Genomic DNA, 21,676 nt, shown 5'->3' with positions numbered 1-21,676 from the left:
CTCTCAAAAAAAAAAAAAATATATATATATATATCATTATTATTTTTAAATATGACCAGAGAGAGAGAAAGTCACCAGGTCCAGGATCCGAACTGCGTCGGTCATGTGGGAGTCCAGCACCCTAACCACTATGCAATTTCCTGGCCCCAATATTTTTATTTCTTATGCTAAGTGAGGAGATATCAGTAACAGAGATAGAGGAAGCAATGAGTAGGACGGACTTTTTTCTTCTAGAGCAAAGAATTACCAGGAAGCAATCAGAAAGTCACTGCAAAGAAGGTCTAGTCGAAGTGAAAAGATGATCCACAAGACACTGAAATTACTAAAATTTCAGAATGCCAAGGGGAGAAGGGCAAAATACACACTTCAGTGTTAAAATGACCCAAACTCGTAACAAGTAGTAGAGATTCTTTGTGAATGGCCTAATGGCTAGATAGCATGGTCTACATCAATATTTTATGAATGACCATTTCTTCCCCAAACACCAAGATCAGTCTATTCCATTATCCTGCTATGAAAGTCCAGAGGAAAATAACGGCAAATTTTTTTATGCATCTATCAGCAAACTTAAAAACTGACATAGGGGCCAGCAGGTGGTGTGGTAGTTAAGGGTGCTAGACTCCCAAGCGATCAACTGCGGTTCAAGTCCTGAACCTGGTGGCTTGTTTTCTCACTTTCCCTCTCCTTCTCTCCCCCTGATAAACCTGGAAAATAATAATAGTGATAAATAAAGTTAAATAAAATAATTATTTTTTAAAAAAGAGAACTGACATAAGGAAATACTACACCACCATTAAATTAAGGCAGCAACTAGATGTGTTTTGCTGTAAGTGGGTCCTAAACAAACTTGTGATTCTTAAATGCACACCATTAAGCAAAAGAAGCCAACTGAAAAGGTTACATACTATACAATTATAGTTAGACGACATTCAGGGAATGACAAAACTGTAAAGACAGTAAAAAGATCAATAGGTGCTAGGGTTGGGAGGAGAAAGAGAAGTATAGGTGGAGCACAGATTTTTGGAACAGTAAAAATACTCTGATACTGGGACCAGCAGGTGGCGTGGTGGTTAAGGCGCTGGACACTCCCACATGGCCAACTGTGGTTCAAATACCGGACCTGGTGGCTTGCTTTCTCACTTTCCCTTTCTCTTTCTCTGTGTATCTCTCTCTGGTCAAATTAAAATAAATGAATGAATAAATAAAATTAAATATTAAAAAAACTCTAATCCTATAATGGTAGATACGTGTCACTGTACTTTGTCCAAACACAGAATGTACGCCACCAAACGTAAACCCAAATGTGAACAATGGATTTTGTATAATAATGATGTGCCAATGTAGGCTCACTGGCTTTAACAAATGTATCACTCTAATGGGGGGGGGTTGGTAGTAGGAGAGACTATATATGTGTGGAAAGCCTTTTAAAAATGGGGGGGGAGGATGAGAAAAAATAAAGGGAGTAAATAAAGCAGACAAGGTACCAAAGCAACCAAAAATTAAAAAAAAATTTTGGAGTAGTTATTGCGCTATATGGCGTGTGTACTTGCCAGAGAGACAGAAAGTGAGAAATCATCCCCTGGGGAGAAAGTCACACCACAATCCCTTCTCCTCCATTCACATCTTGGGATTTTGGGCATGCACACACACATGCCCGGTGTGAGTTTTAAGCCGCCAGGTCAGGGACTTGAACCCCAGTCAACTATGGGAGTCCAGCAACATAACCATTTCACCATCTGCTGGTCCCCAAAATAAAATTTTGAACATTAACTCAGAATAGTACATTATCTCAAGATCTCAGTAAGTCCTTATCTATACAGGCTTTTGATAAAATACCAAGATACATAAACGGATGGTGCTATGGATTGAATGTGTTCCCACAAAACTCATATATTAAAATCTGGTAAGCCACTATAATGGTGCTGAGAGGAAGATGACTTAATATGATCACAGTGTTGAACAGATGGGCTTGTGGGAGGTTAACTGGGACTAGACAAGATTTGCCCTTACTCTGTCTTGCCATGTGATGTCACCTAACGTGTTACCCACCAGCAGGAAGACTTCACCAGAAGACTTCACACTTTGACCTTGAACCACCAAAACCAAGAGCTAAATAACTTATATTTTTTTAAGTTATCCAGTCTTAGGTATTTCTGTTATTAACAACATAATAGACTAGAACAGACAGTCCCTGACTTAGAATAGTTTGACTAACAATTTTTAGATTTTACAATGGTGCAAAGTGATATGCATTCAACAGAAACCAAAACCTCAATAACTCAAAAAACATCTGGTCAAATGCATTTTCAACTTACAATATTTTCAACTTACAACAGGCATATTGGGACATCCCCCCATTATAAGCGAAGGAGCATTTGTATTTATTAATTAGTGTTACATGGACACACCTGAAAACATACCGTCTTAACATAACGAACAAGGTTAACATCGCCTATGATGGTGCAAATCAACTTCATGTATCTCCTGATAAAATGCTCTTAGGAGAACAGAACACAGCTTCAGTGGTACTTGGGCCAAGAATGTATTATCCTAATCTAACAATGATGAAACAAAAATAAACCAAAACTGAGGGATATTCTATAAAGTAAATGGTGCATTCTTTTTTAAGAAACTGTCAAGGATATAAAAGAGAAGGAAAAATGAGAAATTATTCTAGGATGAAAGAGCGTAAAGAAACATCACAACTGAATACAACATGGTCCGGGATCAAATCTGTGACCTGTAAGGAACATTAATTAAACAAACTGAAATGAGAATGGAGTGTTATGAATTAGATGCTAACACTGATGCAATGTTAACTTCCTGTTTTGATAGCTGTACTACCATGGCTATGCAGAAGAGTGATATAATCCTTAGGAGATCTAAGTAACAGGGTATCACATCTGCAATTTACTCTCAAATGATTCTGAAATGTCGAAAATTAGAGAACTGAGTAAAGGTACACCGGAGCTGTTTCTCCAAGCTTTATGTAAATTTGCATGCCCAAGTTTTCTATTTGAAATGAACTGTTTTGTTGCATGAAGTAGTGTAGCTACTTTCCTGAAAATATTATCACATCAGTTCTGACATACTGGCATAAAAATTCATACACAGCTGTATATATACAAATTATCTCATCCAACTAAGGATCCTAAATATCCTAAAGAGAGAAAATACTAATAAACTATGAGTTATAAACAGAACAAAATATAAGTCAATGCTCAAAGCAAATTTATGGACATACATACCTGCATGCCATAGCAAATTCCAAGAACAGGCTTGCCAATGGTGAATATTGCTGGATCAAACCAGGGTGCATCTTCTGCATAGACGGAATTAGGTCCTCCAGAGATGATAATGGCACTGGATTTAAGAAAGTCAGTGAAAAATCTCTTACCCACTAATTTTTATACAAAGTCTATGCCTCCTCACCCTTGTACCACGGGGGGAATCAATACAGATCCAGGGATGTTAGGTTTTGGGACACTGTAGCAGATCTAGATTCTATTAAGACTATGAACCAACACAGTTAAATTATTTGGCTATATTTTGGTGCAATGTTTAGAAGTCTATCAATTCAGCATTCATTTGTTAGTAAGCACATACTTCTAAATACATAAATACCAATGCTTATACCTGTGAAAGCATAAACTTTTTTACTCATCAATGAAAAAAGTAAATGAAAATTCTGAAAGGAGATGAAGTAGAGCAGTAGAGCAGAGTATAATACAATAACCAAAGGTGTTATGAAGGCCCTGGATGGCTGAGAGCAAAATACTACAAAGGCCGACAGAATGCAAAGTACAGATTACTTAACTTTGCCCTGTTTTGGTTGATACTGTTTTTTAGTTTTGCTATAGGGCCTGTGTGCTAGTCAGAGAGACAGAGGCATGGGGGGCGGGGGGTGGCGTGAGAAATCACTCCCCTAGGATGGATGGCTATGCAGCAATCCCTTCTCCATTCTCTTCTTGGGATTTTGAGCATATACACAAGCATGCCCAGCGTGTTTTCTCGAGCTGCCAGATCCAAGACTCAAACCACGCAGTCAGCCATGTCAGATCCAGGCACCTTAACCTCCATGCCATCTGCTGGCCCACTTTGTCCAGTTTAAAATCTGCCCAACATCTCCAGTAGTTCTGAGACTAAGAAAAAACAGCTAACATTAATTTTGCCTCACATGCCCTGCTCTTAGAACTCAGGCCAACACGACAATTTAGCTATACATTGCAATTTACAGAGCATTCTATAGATTAACTTGGGAGTTGAACTACCATTATAACAGAGAGCTATAAACTGAGGCCTAAGTCCCTCATCTGTCTACTGGTATACCTAATATGGCTCTCAATCTAAAAATTTAAAACATTTTACTACTCTACTAGGAATTTCACATAAAAATTCAGATTTCAATGCTGCTCACAACCAGCATGGGTGACAAGAGACACCTTGTCTAAAAGAGCCAGTCATGATGGCACATGCCTGAATGTGGTCCCAGCTACTCAGGAGGCTACAGGAGAATTGTGACAGAGTCAGATTCTTCTGTTTAAAATAGAAACAAATGAAACAACACTCGCCCATCACACATAAACACAAAAATGCATTCTAAGATCTAGCCAAAATCTACATACAAACAAATTTGGATTATAATTCACTTTTTTTTTTAAGAGAGATTTTTTTTTTTGTAGAGGTTTTCGCCATAGGGGGCGTGCACTCGCCAGACAGACAGACAGAGACAGAGAGATAGAAAGCGAGAAATCACCCCCCCGGGGGGATGGCCACGCCGCAATCCCTTCTCCTCCATTCTCCTCTCGGGATCTTGGGCACGCACGCACACACGCCTGGCGTTGAGTTTAAGCCACCAGGTCCGGGACTCGAACCTCGGTCGACTACATGGGAGTCCAGCGACATAGCCATTTCGCTAACTGCTGGTCCCTAAGAGAGATTTTTTTACTATAGGGCATGTGCACTCGCCATAGACACAGAGACAGACAGAGAGAGAGAAAGTGAGAAATCACCCACCGTGGGGGGTGTGTATGTGTGTGTGTGGCCACACTGCAATCTCTTCTCCTCCGTTCTCCTCTAGGGATTTCGGACACACACACACACATGCACCCAGTGTGAGTTTCAAAACACCAGGTCTGAGACTCAAATAGCAGTCAACCATGTGAGAGTCCAGTTCCTTAACCATTATGCTACTTGCTGGCCCTACGATTCACTTTTTAATTAATAGCTCCCTGACATGTAAAAACATACCAGGTGTATTAATAGGCTTATAATATATCCAGAAGAATAATATAACAAAAGTCAAAGTTCGTTTGAATTATTTACTTTCAAAGACAGACATGAATATTGGTAATTCTAGAACTTTCTCACATGAAAATTTCTGGAGAAAAATGATACTCAAAAATGTCAGTTATGAGGGAACCAGCAGTTAGCGTAATGGCTATGTCGCTGGACTCCCACATAGTCGACCGCGGTTCGTGTCCCGGACCCGGTGGCTTAAAAACTCACGCCGGGCGCGTGTGCGTGCGTGCCCAAGATCCCGAGAGGAGAATGGAGGAGAAGGGATTGCGGCGTGACCATCCCCCCTGGGGGGTGATTTCTCGCTTTCTGTCTCTATGTCTCTCTCTGTCTGTCTGGCGAGCGCACGCGCCCTACAGTGAAAATCTCTTAAAAAAAAAAAAAATGTCAGTTATGGCTTTTGTTAAATACTGTCAATTAATTGCATTTATGACTATAGGTTGCATGTAGCTCATGAATTGCAATAAGCTCATGAATTATATTGCTGATTCAAGCAATAGGGTACTTGCTTTTGTTGTGGAAAACAGTACCATAACTGTGCTGTTTCAATTCACTACTCAGCAGGCTAGAGCATTTAAAAAGTAACAATAATTTTAGTAAGTTCAAAAGCACCCTTTATTCAGATACCCTTTGTATGGGTAACATATGTCCAGAAATCCTGACAGGATAGAGAAATAGCAGAAAAGGCACTGTGGCATGGTCATGACCCAATGGGGAGGTATGTTTTTCTCTTCCTCTCTTTCTCTGGTGAATACACATATCATTCGGCAAGTGAAAAGAAAAACAAAAACGAAACAAAACAAAAATACAGAAACGAAATTCTATAAAAACATACTTAACATTCAAAACATCTAGAATTCTCAGTTCTCTGGTTTGAAAAATGGTTTGCCCTCAGAGAGGTTCATATGCTGGAAGCTTGGTCCCCAATGTAATGGTTAGACCTTTAAGAGGTGAGGCCTAGTGGGTGGTGCTTGCATCATGGAGACACCACCCCCCTGAATAGATTAATGCTATCTCACAGAAGGGAGGGAGTTCTTTTGAGAGAAAGGGTTAGTTCTCTTGAGAGCAGGTTGTTGTAAAAGTGAGACAGTTCCACAGGCCACACTTGCTCCGTTTGTGTGCACCAATTGACCTTTCTGCTTATCTACTTATGCCATGTTGTGATGCCAGCTCCATGATCTTGGTACTTTCCAGTAGCCAGAATAATGAGCCAAATAAAACCTCTATTCTTTATAAATCACCTGGTATAAGGCATCTCTGATTAGCAACACAATTAACAAACTAAGATATTCAGTATTTACATTTAGCTTTTTTCTTTTTTGAGAGGTTTTTGCTATAGGGCGCGTGCGCTCTCCAGACAGACAGAGACAGAGAGAGAGATAGAAAGCGAGAAATCACCACCCAGGGGGGATGGCCATGCCGTAATCCCTTCTACTCCATTCTCCTCTGGGGATCTTGGGCACGCACGCACTGCGCCCGGCGTGAGTTTTAAGCCACCGGGTCTGGGATGCGAACCACGGTAGACTACGTGGGAGTCCAGCAACATAGCCATTACACTAACTGCTGGTCCCTACATTTAGTTTTATAAATAACCACCATGGAACTGCCCCATCCCTCATCAATCTGCTGAACAACCCATGGCTATAAGATTCTTAATACTATTAAAAAATACACATGATAGACTTAGTCAAGGATAAAACTCAAGCAGTACTTAAGCCAATTATGAAAAGACTTATCTCAATAAATCTTGAGAAGATCTAATCACTCCGAGTCTTCTATTTCCACCCTGCTACTATGAAACTAATCTGCAATTAGAAGGCCCCAGGAGTCATTCCAAATACCAATGTTAAGCATCAGATAAAGCTTCTAAAAACAGGTAGGTTAAGATGCCTTTCATGCTGGCCCTGCCACAGTGGCACAGTGATGATGCAATGCTTTACAGTACCAGAAGCTATAGGGAAGATTGGGGTTCAGCTCCCAAGGCAACCTGCACCCCCCAGTTACATGCATGCCTGTGATGCTAACAGGCTGAAAAGGCTAGGGGGAAGTCTGCAGCATGACCCCTTTTGAGCGTGCTTGTCTTTCCCCCTCTTCATGAAAAAAATAAATACTTCAACGACAAAGAAAAAGATGTCTCTGTAATAAAAATCATTTACTCTAGAAAATGGGTGGCCAAGGGCCTGCCAGGTGGTATGGTGATTAAAGCGCTGGGCTCCCACATGGCCAACCACAGTTTGAGTCCTGGACATGACAGCTTGCTTTCTCACTTTCCTTCTCTGTCTCTTTTATCAATTATAAATAAAATTAATTACTTAAAAAAAGAAAATGGGTAGTCAAATTGAGATTTCAGCAAAAAGGACAGAAGGAATAAGCCAGAGCCAGCAGGTGGTGTGGTGGTTAAGGATGCTGGACTCCCACATAGCCAATGGTGGTTTGAGCCCCAGACCTGGAGGCTTGCTTGCTCACTCGCTCGCTCTCTCTTTCTCTCACTCTCACTCTATTCCTCTTTGGTCAAATTAAAATAAATAAATAAAGTTAAATAAAATATTTCTAAATAATTTTTCTTTAAAAAAGGAATAAACCATAATGCTATAGCTCCTATTCCCCTAATTCAGAAATGAAACTCTAAGCACAAGCTGAGCTTAGGAACTATTTATGATCAAGTGACAGGAAACAATGAGATTTCTATCACCAAGTAGTTAGCTGCCCTGTTTTAAAACATTTAGTCTGGGTTAGTTTGCTGAGAATATTTTATTTTTTGTTTTGGATGGGGACAATGAAGGAACTTGGATTTGACAGAAAGCCATTTGTCCTTCATAAACAGTTTTTGATTCTTTGAAACTAGTTCTTGCTGGTGAATCAAGACAGCTGAATTAGATAAGCTCAATAGTCATTTCTTAGGCTAAAATTCTGCAGTTTATTGTTTTTAAAGAGTTGATTTATTTATAATTATTATTTTTTAATTTCACCGGAAGAGAGAGGGAAGGTAAGAAAGTAAGCTGCCAGCTCCAGGACTTAAAACACGGTCAGCCATGTAGGAGTCCAGCACCTTAACCACCACGCCACCTCCTGGTCCCAAATTCTACAGTTTAAAAGAGAGTTGTTGCTGTTAAGAATTATTTATTTATTTTAAATTTGCCATAGAGCACATGCACTCACAAGAGAGAAAGAGAGAGAGAAAAAGCCACTCCAGGACTCAAACCATGATCGGCCATGTGGGAGTCTAGCGCCCCAACCACCACACCACCTGCCGGCCCCAAAGAACTGTTTAATCTGCATCCTAAAACTAAAAGAGAATTAAATTTAAACCTGCCTTATCTGATTTCCAGTTCATTCTATAGACTTCAATCGATCATAGGATAATGTTCACTTGTCTAGGAAACCTCCTAAAGTTCTTTTAGCCATTTTCTCATTGGGAAAATGTTTTAGAGAAAAATAAAACATTGTATTTGGGGATAATCATAGCATAGTGTCTAATATTAAGGTTTAAGAAGCAATTAAGGGAAAAAAGTAGCAATTAAGGATATAAACTGTACTTTTTTACTTCATATAACACTGCTAGTATAAAGAAAAAATATTAATTCAACATTAATTAATTGTGGCATGGCCATCCCCCTCCCCAGGGGGTAATTTCTCCCTTTCCCTCTCTCTGGTGAGCGCACACATCCTACAGCAAAACCCTAAAATAGCATTAACCAGAAGCAGTAGTTAAAGAAAAACTATTGATAAGTTGGCTCTTTTGATAGGTTCTAAGGGCACGGGCTGTTGAAATTAGGCCTTATATTACACTTAAATCTTTTTTTTTTTTTTTGAGAGATTTTCACTGTAGGGCGCGTGCGCTCGCCAGACAGACAGAGACAGACATAGAAACAGAAAGCGAGAAATCACCCCCCAGGGAGGATGGTCACGCTGCAATCCCTTCTCCTCCATTCTCCTCTCGGGATCTTGGGCACGCACGCACACGCGCCCGGCGTGAGTTTTAAGCCACCGGGTCCGGGACGCAAACCGCGGTCGACTACGTGGGAGTCCAGCGACATAGCCATTACGCTAACTGCTGGTTCCCTACACTTTTTGAGACTTCAGAAATTAGTTCTTACACAGAAATTTCTTCTCTTTGGGTATTTTAGTCAACTGTCTGTGAAAAATGTTTTAGAATAAATGACCTAATAACTACATCTAACTCTAATCCACAATTCTATAAAACTTAAAATATTCAAATAAGTTCTTAGAACTATGTAACTTACATCTTCTGAGAGCTCAAATTTTTCCCTCCCAAATCAGAGCCCTAATAAAAAACTTCTTGTAAAACCACTCCCCCTACCTTATTTTCACAGGGAAAATTCAGGGCCCAAGCAACTAATACAATATGCCACAATCTAAGTTCAGTAATCTCATAAAAAACATTAGTAAAAATTCTACCGGAATCCTTGTTCCTTTATGGCAAATGCTGGTGTCTCCAAGGGGAAGATTTCAGACTGCACGAACAATTCCCTCACTCTCCGGTCTATAACTTTCCCATACTGAGCACCAGCATCCAGAATGACGACAGCTCCTTCATAGTGGTGGCAACCATCCTTAAGGTCTCCTCCAGCATTCTCCACCTGCAAATGTTAATACAGTTATGAATAATACAAATATAAATACTTAATTAGGAAAATTAATACTACTTAAAAAAAAAATCGATCACTGTCAGCTCCAAAAATAAACAGAAACAAAAACTGTTAACTTAGGACTTACTGAGTTGCCAACTTGAAACCACTCTTTAAAAGGGAAAACTTTATTACATATCCAGATAGACACTTAAATTTAAAAAAGCTACTGCCATTTATTGACTGTGTGACACCGCCAGTTCCTGCATATGCACCTTATATGCACTATCTAATAGAAAGAGCCTACAAGCCAGCTGTGCCAGAGTCGAGTCCAAGCTTATGCCCGTTGTACTGGCATTATTAATAGTGCCACCTTTCAATCTCATATAAACTGTACAGTCATTCTAATAGCCACAGCATTCCTATGAGGGATGTGCTTATAAGGAAACTAAAAGCTTATTGCTAGCCAAATTAATTTTACTGAAATTTCTTGTATGATCTGAAGAAAACGATATATACACCTAATCCATGACACTAAGATTTTTTTAAAACAACTTTTAAATACTACCTCTGTCAAGTGTATATTGATAATACTATTCTGGAAAGCAACCTGGCAAAGCATATCATTTTAACTATGTGTGCTGAATATTAACCTGGAATTGGCTTAAAAATAAAGCAAAAGCAGTGGGCACAGTGGGAAACAAGACTGGCTATATATTAAGATCACTGAAGTTGCGTGACGGGCACATTAAGTTCATCGTACTAGTCTAGTCTACATTCTGTTAACATATTTACAGTTTTACATAACTAAAAGCTTTGTGGCCATGTGGTGTGATGGTTGAGGCAGCTGGATCCCATGGCTGACTGGACAATTCTAAGTGCCAGACATGACAACAGCTTGAAATACACACAAGGCAGGGCAGGCAGGTGGCACTGTGGTTAAAAGAATATAGCCGAGTGCAGTTCAAGTCCCAGACCTGGTGACTTGCTTTCTCACTTTCCCTCTCTCTGTTGCTCTGGTCAAATTTTTAAAATAGTAATAATATTTAAAAAGAAAAAGAAAGAAATACACATAAGACAAATGTTTTCATGGGTGCCCGAAGTCCCAAAAGGAAAAGACAGTATGGCTATCCCCAGATGAGTGATTTTTTCACTTTCTCTGTCTCTCCAGAGAGTGCACACACCCTATGCCAAAATCTCTCTTAAAAAAAAAAAAAAGTATTTGAGGGCCAGAAGATGGCAGTAAGAACAGCATGTAGGCAAATGTGCATATGTACCCAAAATCATGAATGGGATGGAGAAGAAAGGACTGTAGAGAAACCACATCCCATTGAAGGTGTTTTCTCTTGCTCGCCCTCTCCCCCCTTGTCTGGAAGGTACATATCCCTATGGCATTTTTTTAAAAATTTAACAGTAAAGCACAAATGGCAGATTCTGAATCAGTAACATTTCATCAAAAGATCACACTGTATAAATACATAATAAAAATATATTTACTTCTGCTTTTCCTGGCAATATATAGCAAAAACATGTAAGCATATATGTCAAAATTACACAAAATGGCTATAATATGGTTAGTTCCCTGTGACTGTGTCTTTATGATATGCATTATACTTATGTTTGACTTATTAAATACAAATGCACACTTATCTTTTTCTTTTCTTTAATAAGGGGGCAACTAATGAAGGCAAGATATCAGAGATGAGAATCACTTACAGGCATTGTTAATTAACCTCTAGAAGGACAGGCCTGATGAACCCAAGATGTGCCACATTATACAGGATGATACGCCTAACACAAACTGACAGAAATTTTCCTTCTTTTTTTTGGAGAGGTTTTTGCTGTAGGGCGTATACACTCACCAGAAAGACAGAGAGAGAGAGACAAAAAGCGAGAAATCACCCCCCCCCCAGGGGGGATGGCCATGCCGCAATCCTTTCTCCTCCATTCTCCTCTCGGGATCTTGGGCACGCACACACAAGCGCCCGGCGTGAGTTTTAAGCCACCGGATCAGGACTCGAACCACAGTCCACTACATGGGAGTCCAGCAACATAGCCATTATGCCAACTGCTGGCCCCAGAAATTAAGTACCTAAAAATAGCTTTTATTTGAAAATACTACACCAACACCAAATTTTGTATTTTTTAAAAATCCAATCTTATTAAAATCCAGAGTGTTTCTGACTCCATTTTCATCAACTCTATCAAATGGTTTTTTAATTTAAATTAATTCAGATTGGGCCAGTTGGTAGCATGAAGATTAAGGTGGGTGGATCCTATATGGCAAACCGGGCAGTTTGAGTCTCAGACCCAGAGGCTTGAAAAACACATCATATCTATGTGCATGCATGCCCAAAATACCAAGATAAGAATGGAGGAGTAGGTGCTGCGGCATGGCCATTTTCCCTGGGGTGGGAGCTTTCTCACTTCTCTCTCTCTTTGTCTCTCTCTGAAGTGTACACCTGCTCTGTAGCTAAAACTGAAAAACATATTAATTCACATTGCTACTGTCAGAGTAGTTGTTCATTTCTGCTGATAGATGTTTTGGTTTAGAAAGTCAATCTAAAAGTAGTCTGTTTGCCCACAAACCCCAAACTGTTTCCATTAAAATACAGCTGAAGATAATTTTTTAAATATCCTTAAGGATAAAATACTATAATGAAATTTTTAAAAAGTTGTATTACTATGCTAAGATTTCTCTATTCTAGGCATCAAATAATCTTTTATTACACCTGAATATTCCAAGCTAGAAAATGAAGTACCAAAACCTATTAAAAGGCCACTTTCTAACCCAGCAACTCAACTCCTAGGTACATATTCAAAAGAAATAAAAATCTGTGTGCACAAAAATTGGAAACAATACACATGGTCAACAACATGTGAATGGATAAATTCTGGTGTATTTATACAACTCAGTAAAAAGGAACAATATGGATACATCTCAAAAGCTTCGTGTTGAGTCAAAGAAGTCAGAATCACTGTATGAGTCCATTTATATAAAATTCAAAACGGGCAAAACTAATCTATAGTTGTAGAAATCAGAACAGTGGTTCTTGTGAAGGAAAATAGGAACTGACCAACCGACATAGGAGAATTCTGAAAACAATACAACAGACATGCTTTATATATTGACCAGAGTGGTAGTTACAGGGTATATAAATCTGTCAAAACTCCAACTGCCTATCTAAAGATCTGGGAATCTCACTGCAAGTACATTTCATCTCAGCAAAAACTAGCAGAATAAAACACCTACTAGTGAACTTTTTCAAATTACCACCTTTCCCCACAAACTGAAAGGCAAATAACTCACTGTTGCCACAATGAACTGTTATCCTCAGCCTTGAAGGGCACTGGATGGCCAAGCTCTGCCATGACGCTAATAACAAGAAATCACTAAAATCTAAGAGGTGGTCTCCCAAAACCACGTATGCATCAAGTTAAATCCTCTTTTAAGTGAAAACATTAATAGATCACTAAAAGATTTTTTTTTTTGAGAAGTTTTTGCTATAGGGCGCATTGTGTGCGCTCGCCGGAAAGACAGAGAGAAACAGAGAGACAGAAAGCGAGAAATCACCCCGCAGTGGGGGATGGCCATGCTGTAATCCCTTCTCCATTCTCCTCTCAGGATCTTGGGCACACACGCACACATGACCAGTGTGAGCTTAAACCACTGGGTCCGGGACTCGAATCGCAGTTGACTACATGGGAATCCAGCGACATAGCCATTACACCAATTGGTGGTCCCAGAAGATTAAAATTTTTATCATTAATAATTCTGAGTCTATGGGCTGGTGGGTGGCTTGGTGGTTAAGGGTCCTGGACTCCCACAAGGCTCCAAAGGACTGCCTTGCCCCTCACCAAGGTGAGGACAACAGCAAGCTGCAATTCCATGAACCAAGAAGTAGGCCCTCATCAGACAGTGATTCCGAAGGTACCTTGACCTTCAGATTCCTCAGCCTCCACAACTGGGAGACAGAAATTCCTAATGTGGACAAGCCACCTAGTTCATGATATTTTGTTATAGCAGCTGCAACAGACCAAGGCAAAAGGTAAATCTATATAGACAGAAAAAAGATTTGGGGTTGCCTAGAGTCAGGAGGGGGAGGAGCAGGAGGAAAGGGGGGCTGATTGCTAAAAGGTATAGGGCGTCTTTCTAGAGTGATAAATTAATGTTCTAAAACTGACTGAGGTGATGGCTGTACAAATCTATGAATTTTTTTTTTTGAGAGATTTTCACTGTAGGGCGCATGCGCTCGCCAGACAGAGAGAGAGAGACATAGAGACAGAAAGCGAGAAATCACCCCCCAGGGGGGATAGTCACGCCACAATCCCTTCTCCTCCATTCTCCTCTCGGGATCTTGGGCATGCACGCACACGCGCCCGGCGTGAGTTTTAAGCCACCGGGTCCGGGACACGAACCGCGGTCGACTACATGGGAGTCCAGCGACATAGCCATTACGCTAACTGCTGGTTCCCCAAATCTATGAATTTTTTAAACTGAACTATACACTATAAATGGGGAAAACACACAACATAGGAATTATATCAAAAAAATTTTTTTAAGAAACATGAATTTTGGGTCCGGAAGAGAGTATAGTGGTAACGTCACTGGATTCTCACATAGCTGACCATGGTCAGCAGTTAGAGTCCCGGACCCGGTGACTTGAAACTCATGCTGGGAGTGTGAGCATGCATGCCCAAAATCCCAGGGGGAGGATGGAGGAGAAGAAAATGTGGTATGGCCATCCCCACTGGGGGGCGATTTCTCACTCTCCCTCTCACTGTCTTTCTCTCTCCCCGCCCACCATGACCACATGCACCCCAAGGCAAGAACCTCTTAAAAAAAAAAAAAGAAAAAGAAAAAAGAAACATTAATTTTAGACAACAGTGTTGACTAAAATTTCTTTTAGTTTGCTTGCCAAAACAATCACAAAATAGGGCTGGCCCCATGGCTTGAAAATCACACTGGGCTCGTACGCATGTGTGCCCAAGTGAAGGAATATAGGAACTGGCCAAGGAGGAATATGGAGAAGGATTGTGGAGTGGCAATTACTCACTTTCTCTCTCACTATCTCTGTCTCTGGCGAGCGCATGTACCCTTATGAGCACATGCACCCTAAGGCAAAAACCTCTTTAAAAAAAAAAAGAAAGAAAAAAGAAAAGCATGCCAAGTGCGTGTGCATGCATACCCAAGATACCAAGGGGAGAGATAGAGAAGAGAATGCAGCAATTTAAAAAAAAAATAATTTATGATATTGAGTTTTCAAAAATTCTAGAATAACTTCTCTACCAACACAGTGTCTAACTCAAAAATTTTTTTCTTGGGGCCAGCAGGTGTAGTGGTTAAGACATTGGTCTCTCATGTGGCTGACCGCAGTTCAAATTCTGGACCCAGTAGCTTGAGAATCACACCGGGTGCATGTAAGTGTATGCCCAAAATCCCAGAAAGGAAATGGAGAAGGGGGGAGTGATTTCTTTCTTTCTGTCTCTGCCTCTCTACAGTGAGCACACACACGCTATAGCAGAGACTTTTTATTTTTTAATTTGCTTTTCTTCCTTTTCTTCTTTATTGCTAGAGGGCTCATGTACTCACCAGAAAGAGAAAGAGAAAGCACCCTTCTTTCCTGGGGATAGTCATGCCGCAATCCTTTTTTCCTCCATTTTTCCTCCCAATAGGATTTGGAGCACATATGCATATGTGCCTGGCATGTTTTCTAAGCTGCAAGGGGCAGGATTTGAGCCACAGTTGGCCATGCAGATTCAGCTTTCTACACACAGCACTTAACCCGTGTACAAGGCTGACCCTCAATTAAAAAAAAATTTTTTTTCTAATGTATACATATAAGGCTTGAATTTCAGTCAAATTTTAAATACAGAATGCTAGATCGGAACTCAAAACTATGTAGTCTATAGCCAGAATGACCACATGGCTTAGTTTGTCCAGGACTGCCCTGATTTATACCTGCTGTCCAGTATCCTACTCAGAGAAACATTTGTCTCAGATTTTTCATTGTTTTAAACATACTATTATTCATAAGTTAATTAAAGCAAGATAGGATGGGTTTGTTAAGACTCTTCATATTTCCACCTCCTGCCATGGCTCTGTCTAGTACAGGGTAGATTGTGGATGCAGTCAACAGAGTGCTAATTTTAACTTCCAATGAAGTCTGAAAGTCAAATGCTGATAATATAGCTCTTTCCTGACCAAATGAAGTATGGGACACTGGCAACTAAGGGCAGTTAACTAGATCCAGTCTGGGGTGGTGAGGAAAGAAATATCTGAGGTTGCTCCTGCCAGCCACTTGGTGTACCTGCCAGTTGTGCCATAGCCAGTGCTCAGCGTGGAAGATGCACAAAGCCTCCAGGCCATCATAAGCTAGGTCACTGTGAAATGTAAGGTTATTTGTGAAACTGTATTCCTGTGCATAACGCACAGAACAGCATAATCGGAACATCCTTGCTACAGGAGTTTTGCCATTTATTTATTTACTGTATCATATAAATCTACAGTTATTTGGTAACATTTTATATTATAGTCATTATTACAAACTTAAATTATTCTTCACACCTCTTTTTAGGCTCAAGTATCCCAGCTGAGACAGAAGATGTGGTGACCCTACTATAAACAAACATCTATTCCCCATCACGGATGATTTTAAGAAGTGTGCACACTAAACTATATAAAGTATGCCTTAGAGCCTCAAAACCATTACAAGAATGACTCTCACGTCATTATTAGAGTAAAGCTATTCTTTTAACTACTGTGATTCTTGAACAAATACAGAAACATCTCTATTCCATAACAGTCATGGAAAAAATACTATTCTACACAACCCCAGAATTATATATGCTATACAAAATTCAAAATTCTATGAAACAATTACTTATTTGTTAATTCACAAAGTGCTTCAGAATTATGTATTAACCCTGAGGCCTTCATTCATTATAAGCTTCTAAACAGAGGTTAGGTTAGAAATGGCATGTTTTAAGTACCAAAACAGTGAAAATTTTTATATTCTGGGCAGCAAATAAGTATTCATTACTTCAACAGTAGTCTTTAGACTATAATTCATTAAGTAACCTTTCTTTCTTAAGAATTATTTATTTAATTTTATTTGATATTATTTATTTTTCAATTTGGCCAGAGACATACACAGAGAGAGTGAGAAAGACGAAAGTGAGAAAGCAAGCCACCAGGTCCAAGACTCAAACTGTGGTCAGCCATGTGGGAGTCCAGGTCCTTAACCACCACATCACCTGCTAGCACCTTAAGTAACCTTTTTAAACATAAAAATATCAAATACATTTTTATAAGACAAGTCTACATTTAGAAATATATATATTCTTAAAAGATTGGATTATTTTTCTTAAGTGACAAGTTGGCCCACAGTAAAGGCAATGTCATCTGAGGTTCCTGGAAGAATTTCAAAACCTTTCAATTCTAAGAACATACTACAATAAAAACCATTTCCATTCCTGTAGCAGCTCTTCCATTCTAGATGAATGACTATCCTAAAACATGGAACAAAATCTGAAAGGAAAAAAAAAATCTACCTTCGATCTCTGAAAAAAGTTTACTGAGTTATCATAGAAGTTGTTTAATTCTCGATGCATCCCAAATTAAAAAAAAAAAAAATCCCAGGTTATATTTCTGTTCAATTCAAAACCTTAAATTTAGAAATTCCATATTTAAAATGAACATTCGATGCCACTAAAGGTTCTACATGCAATCCATAACAATTTATAAAACATCTTCAATCCAAGCACAATGTAGCACAGCACTCTGGGAAGTGCAGAACAGATACTACCTCTACTCAACCAAGCCTGACCCTCAGACAGGGGTCAACAGTGGGATACTGGACAAGTCACCCAAAACATAAGATGACGACTCTGATCATGTTGCCTTACTAAAACTGAAAAAGAATTTACTATGCCAAATACAATTTTGCCATTTTGTAAAAAGTTTTTAAAGAAGGGCTGACTGAGGCCTGCAAACAGTATGTAGGTTAAGGCAACTGGGTCCCATGCGGTCAGCTGGAAAGTTCAAATCCTGGACTCCGAAGCTCGAAAATCATGCCATGTGCATGCCCAGAGACCTGAGAGAAGAATGGAGAAGGGACTGTAGAGAGGCCATGTCCTATGGGAGGTACCTTCTGACTTTCACTCTCTCCTGTGAGTGCATGTACCCTATAGCAAACACAAAAGGACTGACTGCCTATGCTTTCGTTATGTTAAGCGAGGTTTTTAACTAAATAACATTACATCCACTCCTTAACTGAGAAAAGGGTCTCTATCTTAAATAGATGGTTAACCAAAGTAGCCTAGTAGAAAAAAAGCTAGTTCTAATCCCACCTATTTTATTTCCACATTAAGGTCCTTTCCAATACTAAAGGGTTGTCTATAAAAACAGTGAAAACAGCCCACATTTTTTTTGTAGACAACTTTTTTGAAGAATTAACTTCATTTTCTTTTCATTTGACCAGAGAGGGACGGGTGTGTGTGTGTGTGTGTGTGTGTGTGTGTGTGTGTGTGTGTGTGTGTGTGAGAGAGAGAGAGAGAGAGAAGAGAGAAATGAGAAGCAAGCCACCAGGTCCAGGACTCGAACTGTAATCGGTCATGTGGGAGTCCAGAGCCCTTAAGCTCCCTGCCACCTGCCAGCCCCTAGCCCACACACTTTTAACAGTTTATAAGATCCTCCCTAGTTTCTTTCTCTCTCTCTCTTTTAAAAAATGCCAGAGGGCACCTGCTAAGAGAAAACCTCACAGAGGTCCTGGTCAATGCCATCCTTTTTCCTCTAATTCTCCCACCTCTCAGGATCTGGGAGCCCATGATAGTCACGTTTTTCAAGCCTCCAGGACTCAAATTCTGGTTAGCCACGTGGGATCTAGCTTCTTCTGTACAGAGCTCAACCAACCAGACTATGGGAACAGCCCACCCTAGTTTCTATCCTGAAAACAATGCCATTTTGGTAATGTACCAGAAGCAAAAAAACAGCTCTTTTCCAACTCTTATTTATGAACTAAGATTTACATACAATGTACAAAGTAAGCCTATGTTCAGAACTTGTTCTTTACTCTCAAGGGAATAGTGGTTCAGTGGTAGGCTATAGAGAATAGACTCCCTATTTGGATTTCAGGGTACCTCTTAGAAATATCTTTTTTCATCTACTTTATTATTTCCCCATATTTAAACATCGCTTTACTTAAATGTTTCTTATAATCAGTAGCATGTCATGGTTTGATGGCCGGGGAGTTTTTCCTAAGGAGGAATATGTTAAATATGTTAATTCTTTGAATTATTCTTCTTGAAAATGTTCCATTTCAGTCCATATCTAATTGTTAACATAGGTTTTGGAGTTTTTTAATGCCTGATTTTGCTATAAAGTATAAAGACCTGAAAATAAAAATGAGTTGGGGCCAGCAGGTGGCATGGCAGTCGTGGCTCCGGACTCCCACATGGCCAACCATGGACTGGGTCCCCAACCTGGAGGCTGGCTTGCTTGTTCTCGCTCTCTTGCTCTCTCCTCGATGACTACAGCAGGTTAAAAAATCATAATAAATGAAAGAAATAATTCCTTTTAAAAAATTTGTTTAAATAAAAATAAGAAAAATGAGTTAATTCACCTTAGGCTCCAATTATGTCAAACTGATCAAGAGTCTCTTTGAAGTTCCAAATCATGTGGCTAGCAGGTGGCTTGGTGGGTAAGACTCTGGACTCCCACACAGCCAACCACAGTACAAGTCCTGGACCTGGCAGCTTGCTTTCTGACTCTCCCTCTCTCTGTCTCGCTGTGGTCAAACTGAAGAATAGTTAAATTAATAATTTTTGAAATAATTTTTAAAAGTTCCAAATCAAGCAAAACAAAACAAAACGAATATACACACCAGGGCCGACAGGTGGCGTGGTGGACAGGGCCGCAGAACTCCCACATGGCTGACCACAGTTCGAATCTTGGACATGGGGGCTTGCTTTCTCACTTTCTCTCACTCTTTTGCTCTCTTCTCACTCTGTCCCTCTCTGGTCAAATTAAATGGATAAATTCATTAAAGTTAAATAAAATAAGTCTTAAAAAAAAAAAAAAAAAGAACACACACACACCAGTAAGGAGGGTAAAAATATCGTATCTTATATACACCAGAAACAGATAAAGTAATTTGGAAACTGACTCCTGAACTTTCTGCTGTCACTTAATTTTGTGAAAATACTCTTGTCTAATGCTCCACGTATTTTTCAAAGACTGTAAATTAGGTTTGAGTCCTCCTAGCACCATGATTGCTTCATCTACCAGAATCAAGATAAATCTTTCTACTCAGTAAGCCTGAAATTAAAGAGACAAGAAAAATGCTTTGCAAGTCAACTAGTATACAGGAAAGACCCTTACAATGACTTTCACATTAGCTTCTGAAGTAAAAAACTCAAAATTGGGGCCAGCTGGTGGTGTGATGATTAAAAGCACTGGACTCCCACATGACCAACCACAGCTCCAGTCCGGGACCTTGTGGCTTGCTGTCTCATGTTTTCTTTCTCTCTCTCTCTCTCTCTCTCTCTCTCTGTCTCTCTTCTCTCTCTTTCTCTCTCTCTCTCTCGTGAGTGCACATGCCCTATAGCACATTTAAAAATAATAAAAAAGAATTATTAAAAAAAAACCCTAACAGTCTGTCTTCATTTAGCATCACAGTCCAGAGAAGGAGCCCCAGCTGATCCAAGCATCACAAGTGCCTGGGTCTGAGACCGTCCACTGGCTACCTGACAATCTTCACTCATGTGTTCAACAAATACTTTCCGATTATTAAGTACAAAGCAACCATTGAACAAGAGGATTCACTAAGATATGACACTTGGGCACCACTTCCGTAAAAGAATAAAGTCTGCCCGAATAAAACACCATTAACCGACCTAGAACACCAATTCACACTCCCAGTATAGAATTCCACACACCCGAATGAAGTTAATAATTAATTTCCTAACGCTAGGCCCTAAACAGTACCTAGGAAGTACGTCTTTTGCTCAAATAAATCGTGATTCAAAACTGTGCAGTTTCCCGCTGACAAAACTGACTTTGTAAAGGTCTGAAAAGAACTCCTGGCCAATGAAAATTTTAACATGGAAAGGAAAGCGAAGGTGCCCGATTCTGAAGCAGGATCGAAGAAGAGGAAGGGTCTGAAGAAAAAAGTTGGAGGCGAGGAGCAGCGCGGCGGCGACCCAACGTGCTCTCCACGCTCTCACCTCGGGGAGCAACTTTTCCAGCTCCCGGAGGCTCCCGACGCCAAGCCTCGCCGTGCACACAGCACCTTGTCCCGGGAGGGACCCCAAAAGCGGAGTAGCGGATCCCCACACACTCGCACGTTCCACGGGGAACAAGGGGGACGGGGGCCGGACCTGGACACTAGCACACCGTCTCTCCTCCGAGAAGGATGGGGGAGGAGGACCGAGGGAGCGACTGCGGGCCACCCGCCCTGACGGCGTCTGCGAGCCAGGGAGGGGGTCCGGACCCCACGGCTAGCGCGAGGAAACCGAGCGGGCCTCGCCGAGGGCAGGCGGGAAACGGGGTGGCGGGAAGGCGAGACGCCGGCCCAGCTGCAACGCCGCACGCGAGGCCCCGACCTGCCCTGCGTTCGCCGACCCCGGGATGTCCACCACGGGCCCCCAGCCTCCCGGAGGGACCAGCGAGGGCTGGGAAGCCCCCCGCCCACACGCACGAGCCGATCGCCTCCCACCCCCCACCCCGTGGCCGCGCTCCTCGGGCTCCGCGCCCCACAACCGCGCGGGGGAGGCGGGCGCCCGCGGCC

General features: G+C 40.7%; 1 protein-coding gene across 1 annotated transcript in view; it reads right to left on the bottom strand.

Annotated features, from left to right (window-relative positions):
* The window catches only part of GMPS (guanosine monophosphate synthase), a 49,731-nt gene that overhangs the window by 26,132 nt on the left and 1,923 nt on the right, over positions 1-21,676 (bottom strand). The window contains exons 2-3 of the mRNA XM_006149766.1: positions 9,718-9,899; positions 3,249-3,363 (exon numbers count right to left, since the gene is read on the bottom strand). Of these exons, the coding sequence (XP_006149828.1) occupies positions 3,249-3,363; positions 9,718-9,899 (297 nt within the window). The remainder of the gene's footprint in view (positions 1-3,248; positions 3,364-9,717; positions 9,900-21,676) is intronic.

Source organism: Tupaia chinensis, unplaced genomic scaffold, assembly GCF_000334495.1.
Source record: "Tupaia chinensis unplaced genomic scaffold, TupChi_1.0 Scaffold000272_1, whole genome shotgun sequence".
NCBI classification, from domain to species: domain Eukaryota; kingdom Metazoa; phylum Chordata; class Mammalia; order Scandentia; family Tupaiidae; genus Tupaia; species Tupaia belangeri.
This window is presented reverse-complemented; position numbering and strand designations above follow the sequence as displayed.